Source organism: Tachypleus tridentatus, chromosome 6 (genome assembly GCF_004210375.1).
Source record: "Tachypleus tridentatus isolate NWPU-2018 chromosome 6, ASM421037v1, whole genome shotgun sequence".
NCBI classification, from domain to species: Eukaryota; Metazoa; Arthropoda; class Merostomata; order Xiphosura; family Limulidae; genus Tachypleus; species Tachypleus tridentatus.
Window position 1 is genome coordinate 134,344,710 of NC_134830.1, and position 22,108 is coordinate 134,366,817.

A 22,108-nucleotide genomic window follows, 5' to 3' on the forward strand; every position below is an offset into this window, starting at 1 on the left:
AAGTGGGACATTTGCCCTAAAAGTTTCTCTGAAAGAGAATGGAGGATGAGAAAATAAGGTACAACTGGTGGTACAGATGTTGAAGATTGCTGATCAAAGTTTTCAAGGACGATCCATAGGAAAAAAAAAATTTCTGTGCCCACTAACCCCACTCACCATGGAGCCCTACGAGGAGATGCACTACAATGTCAAGCAAGGACATTGCAGCAATGCCAGGGTTTCATGAGCACTATACCTGAACACCAGGCATCAGATACAATGTCCACAACACCCATTGAGAACTTCCAACACTGGTACTTGGTTGACTCTAGCCCAAGTGGACCAGCTGATTGACCCAAGGGGGGCCACCCAAAGGCTGCCCATCTACAGGAATTTAAGGCAAAAGTGGTGTGTTGGAGTTGGACCCCTTAACCACAAGGATCCTCTCCTCCCCTTCACGGGTCACCACGCACAGCAAATGAGTGGGTAGATGTTTAGATCCCAGAGGAGGTAACCTGAAAGAACAGAAGCTTCCCTGGGAGGTCCCCTCACCACATACAGGAATCCACACCGAGGGGTGGTGTAGTTACTTCCTAATAATTTAGCATATGATACTCTGCTTGGAAAATAAAATTTAGCATCAACATTATTCATGCCTGTTGCCCATTCATTTCAACAGTGAATGTTAATCTTTGTCTACATACACAGCTTTTCAAACACAGCATGGAAAGCAGTCGTCAGAAATGAGAGACAGCTGAATGCTCAGATAGACACTATTATTTGTAATACTTATAAAATATATCTGATATAAAGTAATGAAGAATTATGGGATAATACAAGAGTACACATTCAGGAGTCAGAAATAGCAATAAACAGAACTAGATGATGAATTTGATAATGATACAGACACAAAATAAATAGACACAGAAAATACAAAATAAAGGCAACAAGTTGTACAATACACTAGTATTCTGTATTAAAGCTCAGTAATTAGTGAAACATGCTAGATGATTAATTTCTAGACTCATCAATAAAAGTTATTATAAGACATTGATAATATAAACAATTGAAAACAGTAATAATTTGAAATAATAATTTGAACAAGATTATTATTGTCATGAACTGTGGTACTCATCAGTTAAGCTGAACAACCTTTAATTAACCAAAAATAATAACGAGGAACAATAATAGAAATATTTTCATTACTTGTAACAATCAGAAACACAAATTTATAAAGACTCAAGAATGTTAACGTCACAAATTTGCACACATCATGACATGGTTGCAAGTGCTCCACTGCTGTATTTATCATTAAAATGTTGTTTCACCACATTTTCTATGCTTGGGGTCTTTGTCATCCTGGATGATGAACCTCATAAATCACATTTCTGAGACAACAGAATGATGAAACAATCTGTCTGTACTCATCAGTAGTTAGGGAACCACAAGTTTTGTGTAGATCACTAACGCTGTTTGCCGAGATGCACTCCCAAGTTCTTGTGATTCCATACTATACTTCTATGTATTATACAGTGGCTATTATACCATTCTCCTTTCCTTCATTGCTTGTGAACAATTCAAGCTGAAACTATAAACACCACAAATGCAGCTTTGCTCACCCCTCCCCCATTTGTGACCAAATGCCCATTTCAATCTGTTTGTTTCGTTACTTCTTTACAGAAGTTTCTGAGCAGCTATGAAACCACAGAATTCAAATCTCATGTGTATCTTGTTTCTCTCAAGGTGATAAAATGTTAATAAATAATGTAACAAGGAGATTACAAGTCATGATTTTTATTAGCTATATTCAGTAACCAGTTGTGCTAACAATACCTTATCCCAACAGAAAACTACTTTATAGTTTCACAAACTATATGTAAATATATATGCACACACACACAATTCAGGGTAATTTAAGTCATGCAACAAATCACTGAATTACACTCAACATATGTTGCAATGTTTAAGTAAATCTTAATTTAATCTTTAAACCACATCTTAACAGTCCAATTATATTCTATCACATCTGAATTAGCTTTGATGAGGCACAATTTTAAAAAAATTGTCCAACTTGCTTACTATTACCAAATTATTGATTTTGCAATGTATGAAAATCTAAGAGGTGGCAGCAGATAAATAATAAAAAATACATTTTAAATTTGCATCTTATGGATCAGACACTTTAGTTATCAGACACTATGCAAACAATTGGGTATTTTCTCAATATGTGAATCAGAGATGTTTTTACTATTAAATAAAAGCAAAATTCTATACATTAAGTTTACTCTTTTTTTTTTTTAGTTTTCTGGGATTGGAATGGGACAAAATTTTAAAGAGAATTTTTCCAAGATTTTTTTAGATGCCTAAACTTGTAATGTTTTTAATGCACTTTAAAATCTCATAATTGTAGAATAATATTATTCCCATACCTGCAAGACTGAATGAATTTACTTTGTTTATTGAATATTTTATTGAAAAAAAACCCATAAACATTAAAAATCAGCTCGATAAAACTGTAAAACAGATTTAACTGAAATGTGTAAATAACAACACAAAATCTATACTCATTCATAAAGGTTTTACTTTACCTTCCATTTCCATACAACTTAATACAGTGGATGTATAGCATAACCAACATCTCCATTGGACTTTGGCTTGTTCTCATAGAATAAATCATAATACCCAGTTCATACTACAGATGAAAAATAGGGTAAATTTAATTAAAACCTCTTCCATTTTTCAATTAAAAAAGAAATTAATAAGAATTAATAACTGGTATAAATTTATTTTGTAATTTTGAAAGAAAAAACTGGATATTTTTATTTTACAAGAAAATAATACTAACTAATGGAAGCCTTTTGTTTGGATCTGCTCCATTCTCCAACAAAAGTTTAGCGAGGTGAAGATTTATAGGTCGTGTACTACCATCACTTCTCAAGCCACAAACAACTATATAGAGGGGTACTCTTTCATATGGCCCTGTTAAGAAGGTAATTTAGACAATATTTATAAATTAAAAATTTTAAAAATTTCAAACTAATATTTATATCAAAATATTAATATCACATTGTAACATGACTTACAACACTATTAAGTAATAAAATGAACTCTAAAATTATTGGACTGATATAATACAAAAAAGCTTCCAAACTACTTTTGATATCAATTTTAATGAGATAGAGATACTCCCAACCATGTTGTTCCAGGTTTGTCACAGATAATTTGTGTCTCATATTCCACATGTAGATTACTTAAGATTTTGTTTTGAAAATAGATGTAGAATTGTAACAATAACATGTAACTATATAAACAATGTTAACATAGTCCTATTTTATCAATTCCATGTTTGTAGGGTATTCCTCAGAAAATCTATTATATCTCCTTAATTCTGATACAAAGGGATATGGGTCATTTAAATCATTAAACATAGGAACAACACTCAAATGGTATGTGTAAAAAATGGCTGGTATGGGTAGAGAAAGCACTATGTAGAGGAATGAACAACGTTTCAACCTTCTTCAGTCATTGTCAGGTTTGTTCCTCTACATGGTGCTGTCTCTACCCATACCAGCCATTTTTTTACATATATAATTTTCTCTACAAGTGGGTTTTCTCGTCATCACAGAACACTCAAATGGATTACTGTGAACTTTCACTATAGTTGAAAGTTATTTATCAACTATTTTCTCAACTTATTAATCTAATATTACTTTATACACACCCATATGTACACATTGAAAAGGTAAGTTTACATGGTATCAGTCCCTGCTTAATACCTTTAAAGGGTAAAAAATGCTTTTACCTTCGTATCTCGATTCTACAGTGATACCTTTAAAAATTATGTACAGTGAAGTGTTAATAACCAAAAATTTCTCTTTTCAGGGCAATAGGTAAGATAGTTGAAAGAAACCTGTACAGTAATCATAACATTTGTGCATGTATACTTTACACCAACCTGCAATATGCAATTAAAAGGATTTTGTACAAATCATGCAATACTAAATATACGAGGAATACCCAAGAAAGGTAAAACTTTTACTCCTCCAGGAAAGTAAAATAAAACTAGTTCTCTCCTGATTGTTGTATGAAACATATACAGAGCTAATACATACTTTTACATTCATAACTTTTATCTTAGTGAGTACTGTGGGGTTAGATCAATGTTTCCTGATCAGTGACATGCTGTTAGACATAAACAGATATGCCAAGAAAATTCGGAAAGTGAAATGTAAGAAAAAAGTGAAGTAATGTGTAGTTTATGTAAATCAGTTTTGTGGATGGAACCAAAGCATATTCTGTCTTGTTCTTTCTCCATACAGGTGTGAGATATTACCTTACACTACACTAGTAACTTCATGTATCACATGGTAATAAAATTCATGAGTTGGGCCAAATTTGCATAAAATAATAATAAGATGGATTGCTGTCCTACACAAAACTTATTAAAGTAAAAAAATGAAACCTTTTATAGAGTTAAATTAAAACTGTTTATTTGTTTGTAATTAAGTGCAAAACTACACAACTAGCATTGTAAGTCCAAAGACCTACTGCCATGTCACTGGGGGGCACTGAAACTGATCAACAAATTCCCCAGAACAGGAATCATATATTTACCTTAAAAAAAAACACCTTAAAAACTAAGCTATGAGAAGATGACTGGTTCAAGATCTTGGCAATGTACAATAATGAAGAGGTCCTTTGATTAAAACAATGATTACCTATTCTTAAACTGAGAAAAATATATTATTGGGACAAGTGGAAACAAATAAGTTACGTGTATAGGAGACATTGCAATGTCAACGGATTAGAAGTTTCTCTTGTTAACAATTGTCTGTTTGAAGTTAAAGTCCAAAGGTATACAATGGGCTATCTGTGCTCTGTCCAGGAGTCTTGAAACATGGTTTATAGTATTGTAAGTCTAATGACATGATACCATGCTATTTGGGAGAAATGAAAACTGATCAACAAGTTCTTTAGAAAAGGAATCATACATTTGTTACATTAAAAAAAACTTAAAATTCTAAGTTATGCATCAATTGATAGATTGACTTTCGAGTTATCTAAAAACTACAACTAAACTGTACTAAATGCTAGCCTGTATAGGAATACCATCAATTACAAATTTGGTATTTGACAAGTGACCATATCACTTGTAATGCATTCTATTTTTTATATTTCATTTAAGCATATGGATTATCCAGTGGATCAAAAGTAAACAGACGTTTTGTGATGTATCCAGAAGATAAAATGAGACCAAGATACAAATTTAAGTTTTGGAAAAGGACAGATTAGCCACAATTCAAGACTATTTTGTAACAGAGTTATTAAGGTTAATAAAATAAGTCACTAACAGCAGCAATGAATAACAGCAAGTTATAAGAGTTTAAGATGAAATGTCAATCATTTTCTGCAAAAGATAAAGAGAAGGTAATTTTTTTTTATTTTTCTTCTGTTTTTCTTAAATTTCGACATATAATGACAGCCTTGGAAAATCAAATGGTCTCCTGCTGGTGATATGTTTAATGTTTGTTTTTTTAACTTAATACTTTATCATAAACCTTTTATCTCTCTTCCTTTGTGAAATATGAACAGTAAACATTTTATTTAATATTTCTGATAGAAGTGAACCAAACGATACCTTCATTCAGAAAGGATGGGTCAGAATTTTCTCGAATAATGCTTGCTGCTTTTACATCATCACCCAGTTCTAAGGCTCTTGTAAGAGGGGTGTCATTTATCCCCCAATTTACCTGGAAACTCATTGGAAGTCAGAATATCTGCCAAACAAAAGAAGTTATATCTCCATATATACTATAGGTCAAAACACAGTGATATATTTAGGGAAAGAGTGTACAAAATGCCAAATTTTTCACATATGGAATATAAGTACACAATTGTTTCTACAACAGCTTTTCATATGGTTATTTTCATAATAATGCAAGATAACAAAGCCATCTGACTGAATTCTATGCCAAAACACACATACATACATACATATACTATAAAATATGTCTACAGTGTTCAGTTTGTTATTCAGAGGATGGTATGTTGAAATCAAGGGAATTCCATAAGTCTGACTTTGGTTTTTAGGTTGGATGTTATGTGATGCAGTGTGTACATAATTGCAAGGTTTGTTTTTGTTATGTTTAAAGTTGTGTAGTTACATTGTCCAAAATATTTAGCCATCTCATTATTTTTTATAGTCAAAGTTTTGATCTTCAGAATTTCAGCATCTCAGAAATGGCAGCCTGTGCTTTGTTGAGATGGAAAGTGTGTTAGTCCAAATGTGACTCTAGTGAATAGTGGGTTTAAGTGAGTCACCAAAAACGTTGGGAAATGAGGCACTAACATCAGAGATTTGGTAAGTACATTTTTAGAGCTGGGCAAAACTGTTGGTTAAAGTTAATAAACTGTTCTATCTGAGTCTTGGCACATGCAACAACTTGAAATGTCATCAAAGCAATGAATAAACAAGTTGAGTAAAAGATTAACAATCATCTATTTTTTTGCCCATGGAAACACTACTAAATTGTTGACACAGTTGGTTATTGAATTCAAAGTTATTCATAGAACTAGTTCAGCAAGTTTAAGGATAAATTGAGTTGTGTGAAATTTAGTGTCTTATTTGTTCAAAAAAGTGTTTTTGAGTAAAACAATATACATTTTTTGTATATCCATGGTGAAGATGAAAGTTAATCATTATGTATGTTGCAATTAATAAGTTTACATAGAACATCAGTGATGTCTTTAATATAGGGTGAGTGTTTGGAATTAATTACAAAGCTATGCAATAGGATATCTGTGCTCTGCACACCAAAGGTATTGAAACCCAGTTTATAATGGTGCAAGTCTGCAGACACATTGCTTTGCCACTAGGGGGCCTTTAATATAAGAAGGGAGAGACATATGCCAAGAAGCCATGGAACATCATGTAGTCAATTAGATATTTGCTTAGCAAGAAGTTGCAAGATGAAACTGGGTTATCCTGAATACCCTGTTCTAGGATATTTTATAATTACATTTTTGTATTTTATGGAAGTTGATTGCATTTTAAAAGCTCTTGGATGGTTTGCTAAATGCATTTCTGGTACTTGGATATGGGATCTTTATCAAAAGTCTTGAAGAAGTTATGGTTGTTTAGTTATCTGTAAGCTTCTTCCACGTAAAAGATGTCATTGCCATATGACCACAACAGCACCATTGTCGGGTGATTTAATTACTATGTCCAATTCTTGAGAAAAAGTAAGACATTTCTTTCTTCTTTATTCATGTTAGATCAAGTAGTTATTTTCTTTAGATTTAGTGCAATGGTTTCAGTTCAACAAAGGTGAATGAAGCAGTCAAAAGGTGGCAGTTCTTATAGTATCTACTCGTGTTTAAGCTCCAGTAACTTGAAAAATAATATACAGTCATGTGAAAAACTTAGGATACCCCATGAAAACCTGTGCATTTTTGTAACATTTTTGGATATATAGATATTTAATCTCAATTTCAACAATACTGAGAGATTATAGGAATATAACTAAACAATTAAAACTGAAGAAAAGGCTTTTCAAGATCTTCTGTAAGGTAATTCTACAAAAATGCATATTCTGAAGAAAAAGTTAGGACACCCTACCCCCTAATAGCTAGTGTTACCCCCTTTGGCTAAAATAATTGCAGTGAGGCACTTCTTGTAGCCATCTACCAGTCTTTGACATCGGTCTGAAGAAAGTTTACCCCACTCCTCAATGCAAAATTCTGTCAGCTGTGAGATGTTTGAGGGGTTTCTTGCATGTACAGCCTGTTTCAAGTCACCCCACAGCATCTCAATGGGATTAAGATCTGGGCTTTGACTCGACCATTCTAGGACTCTCCATTTCTTAGCTTTCAGGCAGTCCTTGATGGATTTACTGGTATGTTTTGGGTCATTTTCGTGTTGCAGGGTCGAGTTCCACTTCAGCTTTAATTTTCGTACAGATGGTCTCACATGATCCTCAAGCACCCTCTGATACACAGTAGAATTCATGGTGGATTCTATGATTGTGAGCTGTCCAGGTCCTGCTGCAGCAAAGCAGCCCCAAACCATGACACTTTCACCTCCATGCTTCACAGTTGGTATGGGGTTCTTTTCCTGGAATGCTGTATTTAGTTTATGCCAAACATGTCCTCTGTTCTGGTGTCAAAATAATTCAATTTTGGACTCATCTGTCCAAAGAACATTATTCCAGAAGTCCTAGTCTTTGTCTACATTCTCTCTGGCAAACTTCAGTCTGGCCTTGATGTTTCTCTTAGAGAGCAAAGGTTTCCTCCTTGCACACCTCCCATGCAAGTTAAACTTGTGCAGTCTCTTTCTGATTATAGAGGCACGCAATTTCACATCAACAGTTGCCAGAGACTGCTGTAGGTCCTATGATGACATTTTAGGATTTTTGGAGACCTCTTTTAGCATCTTGCGGTATGCTCTCGGGGTGAACTTGCTTGGACGACCATACCTGGTATGTTGGCAGTTGTTTTGAAAGCCCTCCACTTGTTGACTATATTCTGGACAGTGAAATGGCTGATTTCAAAATCCTTTGGGATCTTTTTAAATCCCTTACCAGACTCATAAGCTGCTACAATTTTCTTTCTGAAGGCCTCAGACAGCTCTTTTGCTCTCACCATGGTGCTCAATCTCATTTCAACAGTCAGCAGCACACCAAATTAAATGTCTGAGGTTTAAATTGGGCAAGCCTCATTCAAAATGCTGAGTAACAATCTTCTAATCATGTGCATCTAATGTGATACACCTGTGTGAATTGAGCCATTTTAAGTGGGAATAAATGTGGGGGTGTTCTAACTTTGCCTCAGTTAGAATATGCATTTTTGTAGAATTATATTTACAGAAGATCTTGAAAAGTCTTTTCTCAAGTTTTAATTGTTTAGTTATATTCCTATAATCTCTCAGTATTGTTAATATTGAGATTAAATATCTATATATCCAAAAATGTTACAAAAATACACAGGCTTTCATAGGGTGTCCTAACTTTTTCACATGACTGTATAGTAATAATTACCATCTGATATTGTGTCTTCAACAATATTTGTGCTTATAGTGTGAGGGTCAGTAGTAGCTGTTTGGTTACTCTACTTCCAATATTGGCAGATGTGGTAATAATTGTTAAGTTGTTTGATATTCTATTAAATTTTAGTAGCCACTAAGTTTTCACAAATCAAGTATAGCTTATGTCAGCAAATTCTCTTTTAAGTTTATTTTTATAGGTAATTCTTATGAAGCATAGAGATGGTCTTCATAAGTTAGTACTGATCAATTTTTTTCCAAATTCTAATTGTGGAAGCAAGTTCATCAACTTTATCCAACAACTCAGTTCATGTATTAAATATATTTACAGAATAACCAATACAAGTGCCTCATTTCTTGACATCAATACCCACAATCCAGACAAGTCACTTAAAAACTACCATTCATTTCAGAAATACAGACTGCTACACTTCTCTTCATTCCTACAAAACCAAGGCTATCAATTCCTTAATGACAGTTCATAAGACAGCGATACTTTTGCTCCAAGGACCAAGACTTTCTCTGCAAACCTATGTAGGTAGATAGATTTTATGAATAACATTAAACTATCCACCTATTACTTTCTAAATAACCTACATTCATATATATATATATATATATATATATATATACACACACACACACACACACACACACTGTATCACAAACAAACACCATACAACTCAAAAACAAAATTCAAACCAATTGTATCCCTTTTACACTGACATATCATCACTCCCAAGGAGTTAGTAATAAACCCCATAATGAAATATTTTATTTCACTTAAGACTGACCCTACAACTATTGACTATACACTACACCTTCTTTCATCTCCTATAGATATAATCAAACCTTAAAGACTACTTGGTGCACTTGTAGGCATAAGCTAACAATTTTTCCATTATTGGATCTTGCTAAATTAACAGCAAAAGTTATATTTATACACACATTTTAAACAACACTACAATAACTTGCCCTATTTCTACATTCAACATTAGGAGGCATGACATCAGCATGTTGGTATTTTCATTTACTGTCTCCAGTGCAGCAAATATCATGAATTATAAACTGGAGAACAGTAAATAGGCTCAATGATCATTTCCAAAACACCTAAGATTTGTGACAAAGTTTCACTGATCTCCGAGTTCTTAGGTACTTTGGCTTTTTTATCACAATGGTACCTTCAGCATTCAAGTCCTAGTTATCAAAAATGCCCCATGCATTAAGTTGAAATGAAAAAGCACAGAACACCACCTCATCTTCCAACTCAATGTCAAGTCCCCTTATGGAATTATTAAAATATTTCAAAGAACTGACAACAAATTAAATCACACCTTCCTCTATAAATGTTTTATCATTTGTTCCTTGTTCATTCTTCTTTTCAACTTTGCCTTTTCAGAAACATTTTCTTGTGTTATTACTTTGTGAATTATTTTATTTTTAGTAATGACACTGTTCTACTGAGCAAGAGGATTCACTTCTTAGACTGTGCAAATGAGGAACTACTGGAAGAAATGGAAACAAAAAGAACAAAGACGGATGTAAATGATAAATTTAAGGAAGTTTTAGTTACAAATAATAAAAAAACGTTTCAAAGAAGGAAGTAAGAGTGCAGGTGGCTAACATCAGTCTTCCAAAAACAATGCCAACAAGATAGTGATAATAGGATGTGTATACAGTGTAGAAGAATGTTAAGAGACAAAAACACAGTAAACTGAATTGTAATTCAATAGTTATATATACCGTTATATGTTAGTTCTTGCCTGTGCTGTTATCTAGAGATAATTGTTTACATTGTTTTTGAAGGAGTGATGTTAGCCATCCCAACATTTATTACCCCTTTTAGAAAAAGTGTTTTGGTCATTTATTTGCTTGCTTGTTTGTGTTTTTAAAGTAGTGTTTCAACACACATAAGAATAACCAACTTTTAAATACAAGAATGTACCATCAGTAAAATTTATTGTTTATCTATTACTGACTGATAATTCCTGTTTTCTAATTTTAAGGAGTTGTGATAAGACACTATAATTATGATTTTTAAATAACTACAAATTATTCATAATACTTATAAAAATGATACTCAGTGAAACTGACTGATACCATTGTTATGGTTTTTGATTTATCATCTAATAAAAATAGGCTAACAAAAACAACAAGAAATTCAAACTTTTTGCTACACTATTTACAGACATTCCCAGAACTTGCAACTCAGTCATTACACAGACACTGTTATGAAAGGAAACACTATATAGTATTATAAAGTTCGAATAACCTATTGAAAAGATATTTAAAATAAAATTTTGATAAATGATCTGAGCCACTACTACACAGACAGTGCTAACACCTGCCTGATAGGTGATTCTTTAACAAGGTATATGGTAGGCCAGTCTGTGTGGTAAATAGAGAAAAAAAGTGGATAATGCTTCCAAGGTGCATGGGTGGAAGATACAACAAACAAACCAAGAGATATATAATAAAGGGAGCCAGCAATGATGCAGTTTTTGTTGTGTACCTAGAGACTTAATGATGTAGGAAAGGTAGATCAGAGGAGCTAACAAGAGGACGATAAAGGTGTTTAAAGAAGAGGGCCATAATTTGTGTCAGGGATACAACCGAGAATTTATTATGGGGATTAAGTTATAAGTAGGTCACTAGAGCTAAATGCTGGGGTTAGGTTAATATGTAAAAATGAGCAGATTGGCTGGTGGGATCAGTTTAATGGAAGAAAGGAGCTTTTTGGAATGAATAGTTTACATTTAAATATGGTAGATACTGGCTTGTTTGCAGTGCTATTAACTCTGCTGTATAAGAAAATTTAGTCTAGGATTAGACAGTTGGGATGGCCAAGATAAAATAAATGCAAGAAAGAAAAATGAAACATTGAGAAAAGTTTAGCTTATGAAATGAACATAGAAATAGTTCTAAGGGTAAGGTTAATTGTGGTTATTGTAATGCTAGACATATAGGAAAGAAATCAGATGACTTTAGGGCACTGGTAGAAATGGATTATTTTGATATAATGGAAATAAATGAAACAAGGTTAAACTAAGATGATGTTGATGACAAACTTGTTTGAAATACAAGATAACTTAATAATAATGGAGAACTGAAGAGGGAGGAGGAGTTTTTATATGTAAAATGTGAGTTATATCCTGTTGAAGTTGAGGATATCACGGTGATGGCATCTATTGGGAATTTTATTAGAGGATATAAAAGGAAAAGGCTAAATTTGTTACAAACCATCAGATAATACTGGAAATTAGCAAGAAACCTTATAGCAAGATCAAATTTCAGCTGTTAATGAAGTTATAATTATCAGTGATTTTAATTTCAGACATATAGACTGGGAAATGCTACAGTCAAATGATAAAGTAGAAAAGTTTTTTGAAAATGTTGAGAATATCTTTCTTCAATTGGTCAAAGAACATACTAGAAACAATGCTGTTTTAAATTTTTCAACTTCTAATATAAAAATGGCTGAAAGGTTAAAAATACTCAGGTACAAGTGATTATTAGGTTCAATGTTTTGCTGCATATGGAGGTAAGGAATAATATTTTTTGTTACAAATACCAAAAAAGTAAATTTTGAATGGGTGCACCAAGAATTATCTGCTGTGAATAGGGTGGCTAAGTTATTTAGAGACACTGCTGTGAATAGGGTGGCTAAGTTATTTAGAGACACTGCTGTGAATATGGTGGCTAAGTTATTTAGAGACACTGCTGTGAATATGGTGGCTAAGTTATTTAGAGACACTGCTGTGAATAGGGTGGCTAAGTTATTTAGAGACACTAATCAAATGTGAAACATTTTTAATATTCAAGATAAACATATTCATTTCTGAAATAAGAGAGTGGATTTTGATAAAACACCAGATTGACTTAAAAAAAAAAACAGAGTATAAAGAATAAAATTACAGCAAACATCACAAATTTAAGAAATTTAAATTGAATGATTTGATGTGAAATTCATAGAATATCCAGAAAGTCGGTGAAACAGGAAATCAGGACATCAAAAATGATGCACAAGAAAAAGCTGAAAATATAAAAATTGACAGTAAAGATTACTTTATGTACATCGATGATAGAAACAAAATATTAGGATGGAAGTAGGACTCTTAAGGCGATGGTATAAAGAAAGTAATGATCATTAGATGGCCGATATATTAAATTCTGTTTTTTATTCAGTATTTACTCATGAAGAATTAAGCAGCATTCCATATCTTGGACAGTTTATATATAGAAACAATATTGAACAAGTTGATCACATTAATTCTAAGACTGTTAAAAATATTGTGAAGTTTAAACAATGGCAAGGTTCCTTAGCCAGATATTTTGCTGAGGGTTTTAAAGGAGGCAGAGGAATGGATATGCAAGCCCCTTGCTGTACTTTGTAAGTCCTTGAATAATAGGCAGGTGCCAGAGGATTGAAAGTTAATTAATGCTATTCCTTTTTTTCAAGAAAAGTGATAAAGATTTTCCCAATAATTATAGGCCTACTACTCTTAAATCAGTCATTGGAAACATCTTGATAAGTCTGATAAAAGGCACTTTGCAAAGTCATTTAACAAAGATTACAATTTTATTTTATAGTCAATATGGTTTCACTAAGAAAAAATCTTGACTTACAAATCTTTTGACATACTTTGAAAAGGTTTTCCTTATGGAGATGACAGTAAGAGTGTAGTTTTTGTGCATCTGGATTTTCAGAAAGTATTTGACAAGGTGCTACATAAAAAGCTTGTAAACAAAATTATTTCTATTGTTGTTGGGATAAGTTAGAAAACTGGATAGAAGAGTGGCTAGATGGAAAAAAGTAGAGGATTGTTAGAAACATGAGCGACTCAAACTGGATTAATATCACAAGTGGGGTACCTCAAGGCTCAGTCTTAGAACCTTTGCTCTTTTTTGATTTACATAAGTGATGTAGATAAAAGAATGGTTAAGAAATTATTTAAATTTGCTAATGATATTAAGGCCTTGGGTGTTGCTGCTTCATGAAATTACATATATCATTTATTGAGTTGTGTGAAGAAATGGCAGATGGGTTTTAATTATAATAAATGCAACATAATGTACACAAGTTACCTAATTTGAATTATAAGTATAATTTGATGGAAATAACCTTAACAGTATCACGAGAATAGGATCTTGGTGAAGTGACCATTAAATCTCTTAAGCCATCAAAGCAGTGTGCTATTGCTAATGATAAACAGGATTTTAAATATTAAAGACAAGTTTAAAGAGGCTATAATTTCATTATATAGGTTATTGGTTAGGCCACCTTTGAAATACTGTATTCAGTCTTGTGCTCCTTACCTCAGGAAGAATATTGAATGTTTAGAAAAGTTTCTTTATAAGGCTACGACAATGGTGCTTGGCATTGAGGTGTTGTCATACAAGGATAGGTTAGAAATCTCCGAAATTGTTTTCCTTTCAAAAAAGAAGAATTAGAGGAGATCTGATTGAAGTGTTTAAGAATGTAAAAGAAACTGATGGTGTTGATGCATTACCATTTTTCAGTATTTAACAGCAAAAATAGTAGGTGTAGAGGGCACTACTATAAATTATGGTAGGGTAGAAGTCATTTTAAGCTGAGACAGTTTTGTTTTTCTAACAAAGTGGTTGGCCTTTGTAATGGGTTGCCTTTGAATGTTATGGAAGCAATAAATGCAAGTGAGTTAAAAGAAAGCTTGATAACTGTATGAATGATAAGGGCTAGTTCTGAGGTGTTTTGTTTTTTTAAATATAGTTTTACTTTAGTGTAGAGCCTAGATGAACCAATAAGCCCCTTTTTGTCCCTAAACATCAAATTACATAATATAATTTGTGTAATTAGAACCTCTGTATTTTGTAACCCTTCACTGATTGTTAGTCTAGTCTAGGTGACCAGCATTTATTACCTGATGATGTCATGAAGGGAATCTGCCCTGAACGTCAAAATAAAACTGAATAAAGTTGTCATATAAACATTAGTTTATTCTTTAATTATTTTTAATTACTACGTTTACCAAATACAAAGTTCTTTTGGCAATTTACTCAATGGCAACACTTTAGAAAATATAATATGAACATATGACGTGTTACTGCTAAAGGTCTTCACGCCAGCCATTTGTCTCTGTGGTGACACTTTCTTTAAAAATCTAGTAAACATCTTCTCCACATAAGCAGTTTAAAATTACTAAAATTTTCAGAACTTAATTTTTTCGAGTTTTCTATTTCCCAGAACCAAAGATATATTTACAACACTTTGCATTTGACTCAGTCACACTAAAACATTTGAACTTACAACTTTTAAACATAAGAAACAAGCATTGGGACTAAATAGTGCTGCTTTAGAAGTCAGTGGCAAAATTATTTCTTATCAAGTTACTTGTTAAATTAACAAATTCGCATAATCTTGTTAAATCAATTCAAAAATAACTTTTTAAACCGTATCGTTAGTTCACACCTATTTTTTAAAATTTGTTAGAATGCTCTATTGTTATTATCAAATAATAGCGTTTGAAAACATATTTGGTAAAGTATAATTTTTACAACTCTAAATTTATCAAAAATATACGTCTTACTAGTAATTAATATTACTTAATTTACTTGTCTAAATTTAATACAAGTTAAAACTTTCCGATTTTTTAGATTACCTCTAATTAATTCCTTCCCGCCCTCTGTAGAACAAACAGCTAAGTTACCGAATATGTCACAGAAACACCTTCCTTATGCAGGGATTCCCGAAAGAAAAAAAAAACGTTTGAGAGCATTAATTTAAAAAATACACAAAAAACAGAGAAAATTGATCACGAGCCACAGATAAAGTTTACTTCAAGCTTTTGGAATATAAGTTAATTTAAAATATAAATATTGAAAGAAACATTTTTACTTCTACTTCAAAAATTTCTGCTTGCGAAATTTGTATCGGTAAAAGTACAGTGTACTCATTTATTTATTAGTGACTCGGATGGGCTTGCTTTGTCCACAAAGTAGTTCAATATTTCGAGTTATGGTTATTACTTGTAAGCGCAAATCATCTTCAGTATTTAACATGTTTCTAAATTTGGTCTTTGTAGCTGTTTAAAGTGAAAATGTCTGCTCACAAAGATATGTTGTTGGAAATCGCACCAAAATTTTCCAAGCTCTGTCACTTATTTCAGGTTATTCCATGGCCATTTGAATCTAAAATTGTGTAATTTCTTCCTTCCGAAATTTTATTTTTAGGGTGTAATCAGTTGAAATTTCTATAAGCTGTTCTTTTTCTTTCAAAGCCAAATCGTTGATATTTGCAGAGGTATCAAAACAAAGGGATTTTCAATCCACAGTAATTTTTCTAAATGAGGAGAGAACTACTCCCTAACAGTTGTACACAAATCAGGTATGTGCTGTAAGACTGAAACTTTTGCATCTTTACTTAAGGAAATTTCATTCATAAATAAAAAAAAAAAAACACTGAGATTTTCGAAGCAATCAAGTTCTTCCATAAGTCTACATTCACCCTAAGGTTTTAGCTTACGTTGAAACGCTTCCATTTCACTTTGAACTTTGAAGCACATTACCCTGATACTCTGCATTGTAGTATTCACTTCATTTAGAGAGGCAAATACGCCCGAAAGGTAAACCACTTTCTGTATCCAGCATTTGTCCCTTAATTTGTATGCAAGTTCAAGATGGCATTCAGATAAAAAAAAATCTATCTTCTCACGCAGTTCGTAAAACCAAGCAAGCACCTTTGCCACAGAAAGCCATCGGAATTCAGTATGAAGCAGCAATTTTTTATACAAAGTTCCCATTTACTCACAGAGTAAACTGAAGATCCTCACATTGAGTTGTCTCGATTTTACAAAATTAACTATTTTTATGACATTACCTAATACCTCTTTTAAGTCTTCTGGCATTCATTTCATTGCAAGCGCATGACGATGAAGACAGAAGTAGATACTCTCGATGTCTGGGTTTGTTTGTTTTTTATGCGTGGCACTCGCCTGAAATTTTTCCAATCGTTGCTGCAGTCCCATCAGTGCAAACACTTGGCCAAAGCTACCATTGAATCTCATACTCTTCCATAAATAAATGGATCAGTTTAAACATTTCTTCGTTTGTTGTTTGAGAAGGCAAAGGTTTGCAAATTAGCATGTCTTCTTCAAAACTAGCTTCGTGAATATAGCGAACAAATACAAGCAACATCGCATAATCTGCGATATCTGTTGATTGTTTCATCTATCTGAAGCGAAAACGTTGGACTCGCTTTTACTCGCCTTATTAACTCCGTTAAGCAATTTGCTGACATATCCTTGATTCTTTGAGAAACAGAGTTGTCAGAAAGGGGTACAGAGTTAGTGTTTTAAAGAAATTTCTCTACCAAATCTTTTGCGCGTGGTTTTATCAAATCATTTGCAACTGTATGAGCTTCGCCTGTTTTTGCCATGTGGTAACTTACACGATATGAAGCAATAATAGCACCTTTGTTGTCCTAATGGATGGGCCCGGCATGGCCAACCGCGCGACTCGTAATCTGAGGGTCGCGGGTTCGCTACCCGTCGCGCCAAACATGCTCGCCCTCCCAGCCGTAGGGGTGTATAATGTGACGGTCAATCCCACTATTCGTTGGTAAAAGAGTAGCCCAAGAGTTGGCGGTGGGTGGTGATGACTAGCTGCCTTCCCTCTAGTCTTACACTGCTAAATTAGGGACGGCTAGCACAGATAGCCCTCGAGTAGCTTTGTGCGAAATTCCAAAACAAACAAAACAAACAAACCTAATGGATAAACGAAGGAAATGTAGCTTTTCTGAAATTTAATTGCAAACACTTTATTTTGAAATACTGGTCTAGCATGGCCAAGCGCGTAAGGCGTGCGACTCGTAATCCGAGGGTCGCGGGTTCGCGCCCGCGTCGCGCTAAACATGTTCGCCCTCCCAGCCGTGGGGGTGTATAATGTTACGGTCAATCCCACTATTCGTTGGTAAAAGAGTAGCCCAAGAGTTGGCGGTAAGTGGTGATGACTAGCTGCCTTCCCTCTAGTCTTACACTGCTAAATTAGGGACGGCTAGCACAGATAGCCCTCGAGTAGCTTTGTGCGAAATTCCAAAAACAAACTTGAAATACTCGGAAGTTGAATTTTTTAATTGGGAGTGTTTGGTTTCTAGATGCCGTTTTAATTTTGCTGAATGCAAACTACTGTTACTCAACACTGTTCCAACACACAACGCACTAGGTTCATCTTCATTACTTATCCATGTAAAACCATATTAAATAAAACTTTCATCATACTTTCTTTTCTTTCTTGTTTCGGTACTTCTTGCATCATCCTGCGTTGAAGTGCTTGTATACGACGATAACGCCGATGAATTTCTATTAGGCCTAGGCCTTAGAAGATTTTTACTCGTATCAAATTTATTACTGATATTCAGCCATTTATCCATTATAAGAGTGACAACTAATTATTAATTTGTCTAAGCATGTATTATTATATCTTTGGCACTTCAAAAGTATTTTCACGGACAAGAAATAGCTTCTTAAGGAAAACTCGTTCAAGCACTTCAGTTTTATCATCTGCCGTAACGAAGTCAGAACTAAATATTTGTGGGAAAAAGGCTAGGCCGTAGATTAACATATTTTTCTGAGGAAAAAGGGTAGCCTATCAATTTTTCATTTTATTTTGTTTTTTGACAGAAATGTTTAAGCCAAATAATAAAATATTAAGCCAGATCTGACATGTATCTAATCTCGAACGAAAAAATATAAAATGAAACATGACATCATGTGGACGTATGACGTCGTAGAGCTCTTTGGTACCAAGTTTATCTAATTAAAGTACAACGAATCTAACCTAACAATTGCCAGTCATAATTGCCATAACTATAATTATATTTCATATAAATATACTTTGAAATTGAAACAATTCACAGGGCCCGGCATGGCCAAGCGTGTTGAGGCGTGCAAATCGTAATCTGAGGGTCGCGGGTTCGCATCCCTGTCGCGCCAAACATGCTCGCCCTTTCAGCCGTGGGGGCGTTATAATGTGACGGTCAATCTCACTATTCGTTGGTAAAAGAGTAGCCCAAGAGTTAGCGGTGGGTGGTGATGACTAGCTGCCTTCTCTCTAGTCTGCTAAATTAGGGACGGGCTAGCACAGATAGCCCTCGAGTAGCTTTATGCGAAATTCAAAAAACAAACAAACACACTGCATCTAACTGCATCACAATCTTTCAAATTTCGACAAGTTTCAGCTATGACATCATGTTTCATTTCGGTCGAGATTTAGACGCTAATCCAAATCTGGCTTTTAAAAGACAATTGGCATCACTACTCTAGGTTGACTGCTGTTTGTGCGAAATTCCAAAACAAACAATGACGTATGCGATCTTGAGATGGTGCCATGTTTACTAGCGACCAGTGGTGCCACTGTCGAAGTTCACTGAGATTGTATTAACACTTACACCGCGAGAACTTCATCAAATTGAATAAAATCGCCTGGCGTCAGGCAGAATAAAATATTAAAAGGCCCAATACACGATAAACGTGTTATATTAAATATATATTTTACTTTTTTGTCCAGCGTATTCTGGACAAAGTTAGTTTTAAAAAAAGATAGTAACATTCAAAAATTTCCTCGTGGAGCCTAAAGACTCCGCAGTGCATAGTTTGAACAACCATTCCCTTATGCATCAGGAAAAATTAATAAACATGTTAATTTTTTAATATTCGTTATTAATTTTAATTAGTTATATAAACAATACATTAGTTATTAATTGAATTTTGCCAGTATTATATTTATAAATCTGTAATTACTAATTAAAATTGTTTCTAGAAAATAATAATAATGATAAAAGATTTATTTATTTCTGTATTTAATTTATCGCTTTTAGTTAGATTACTTTCATCATCTTAAACATTTGCTTGGATTCAACAGACTACCTACTAAACTATGCTTTTCAACAGTAAATACACCATGAACATTTTACTATGCAATATGTACTGAATAAATTAACTTCTAAGTATGTATAATAGCAACAGGATAATATAGAATCAGATAATATTAGCCTATTTTGTAAGGACCTAAACTGAACGGTTAGAAATATTCTTTTTCTAGTTTGTTTGTTTTTTAAATTTCGCGCAAAGCTACACGACTACAATCTGGACTACCCGTACCTAATTTAGCAGTGTAAGACTAGAGGGAAGGCAACTCGTCATTACCGCTCACCGCCAACTCTTAGGCTACTCTTTTACCAACGAATAGTGGGATTGATCACATGGATATAACGTCCCACGGCTGAAAGGGTGAACATTTTTGGCGTGACGGGGATTCGAGCATCCTTTCCACCTAGCCATGCTAGGCCAACTTCTAAGCAAAATGGTGAAAATGTCTAAATAACTTGGTATTGTAATGCATATCGTAGAAGGATAAACACGTCGTTTTCTTTTACTGATAGTATAAATACACGAATGATCACGGGAAATAACACTGAAAGGCGTTAAAGTTGTGGTAACGTAAAAGAAAATAAGCTATGAATAGTGGCAGAAGCCTTAAATAACTTTTATTTTTGACTTAATATTGCCCAATGAAGTAATAAATTATGCTCTCACAATCGACTATATATAAATTCTGAATTTTCTCACAATTTAATAAATATAAAGCGAAATTATTTCTATTGTCCAAAATGTATATATATATAAAGTGTCTGAAACAGTGACAACAGTATTAATATGTATATGTTACTAGTGTTTATGGTGCAATTTAATCAACATTTTGGTATGTGTTTAAGATGATGTACATCACAAAAACATCTCTATAACGTTCATCTTTAGATTAGTAATTGATAGTTTCGTTTATTATGGACTACATTTTGAACGAAACCATCCAATCACAAGTAATTAAAACATACTCAGAATCAACTTAACTTCTTTTAAGATAGTTAATTCCTCATGTATATAAAATTGTGGTTAGTTAAAAATAACAATTGACATTTAATAAGAACCCAAGGTATGCATGAAGTTTTAACCTACTATGGATATAGTACGTTTTTAACACCGTAATGCAATTTGGACGCCTGGTGTTTGTGGGTTTGGTTTGTTCTGAATTTCACACAAAGCTACACGAGGGCTATCTGCGCTAGCCGTCCCTAATTTAACATTGTAAGACCATAGGGAAGGCAGCTGAGGCACCAAGTTACGCTGAGGTCTATTCATTGTTCTATAACATGCTTCTGATTTCTTGGACATTTCTTTTTGGTGTGTCACTATAACCTGTTGAATAAGCAATATTAAGAAGGTAAATATCCATGTTAAATTTTACGTCCATCATTTGGAGGGTTATTTAATGTCTTTACATTCGCCATTTCATTGTTTTTGAAACTATTTCGAAATGACTGTTTGTTTTTAATTAAGCGCAAAGCTGCACGAGGCCTATATGCGCTAGCCATCCCTAATTTAACAGTGTAAGACTAGAGGGAAGGCAGCTAATCGTCACCATCCACCGCCAACTCTTGGGCTACTTTTTTACCAACAAATAGTGGAATTGACCCCGTCACATTATAATGCCCCCACAGCTGAAAGGGCAAGCAGGTTTGGTGGGACGGGGATTCGAACTCACGACTCTCATATTACGAGTCGAGTGCCTTAACCACCTGGCCATGCCAGGTCTGTTTTTGGTCCTGCGCAAATAAGTTTCCAAATATAGTTAGCTTAAAAGTTATCTAATCTGTGGTGAATAAAGTGTTCGACTTCTCAAACTTGGGAGGGGAAAAACTAACTGCGAGGCTGGCTAACTCATCACTTAATACATGCTAATCTTTATCAGGAAGTGGATAAAAACAGTATCTTTAATAAACTATACTTATTTTCGGGTTAATATTTAGTTTGTATTTCAGTAGATAGCTTACTGTAATTGATATATAACGCTAAATGACTAAGAAACGGCCAAAATAATTTTATAATTTTTTTTATCAAACACGTGTCAGTGTTTATTTATCTGTAAACGTTTCAACCATGAAATGTATTAGAGAAGGCGTACAATAAAAAACTCATGGAGCGTTTTACATACAATAAAATAAATTTTGTAGATTAACAGAGTGGTATTTCACAAAGTTTCATGTCTGCACAGGCA

At 33.6% G+C, this 22,108-nt stretch overlaps 1 protein-coding gene and 1 long non-coding RNA gene across 13 annotated transcripts in view; one reads left to right on the forward strand and one right to left on the reverse strand.

Annotated features, from left to right (window-relative positions):
• LOC143253720 (uncharacterized) overlaps positions 1-15,756 on the reverse strand; it is a 52,022-nt gene extending 36,266 nt beyond the window's left edge. For 2 of the 12 annotated variants that reach the window (XM_076508022.1, XM_076508008.1), the window contains exons 1-4: positions 15,658-15,748; positions 5,618-5,756; positions 2,825-2,958; positions 2,568-2,671 (exon numbers count right to left, since the gene is read on the reverse strand). In XM_076508022.1, coding sequence (XP_076364137.1) covers positions 2,568-2,671; positions 2,825-2,958; positions 5,618-5,741 — 362 coding nt within the window. In that variant the 5' untranslated portion in view covers positions 5,742-5,756; positions 15,658-15,748. Of the gene's footprint in view, positions 1-2,567; positions 2,672-2,824; positions 2,959-5,617; positions 5,757-10,353; positions 10,525-14,919; positions 15,538-15,657 lie in introns of those variants that run through there. The other 10 variants (XM_076508011.1, XM_076508009.1, XM_076508014.1 and 7 more) reach the window with 10 other exon arrangements.
• On the forward strand, positions 5,775-11,524 carry LOC143253722 (uncharacterized). The gene is made up of 3 exons (XR_013029823.1): positions 5,775-6,340; positions 9,433-9,553; positions 10,464-11,524. It is a non-coding gene; the product is annotated as an uncharacterized LOC143253722 (long non-coding RNA).
• Positions 15,757-22,108: the final 6,352 nt, after the last annotated feature.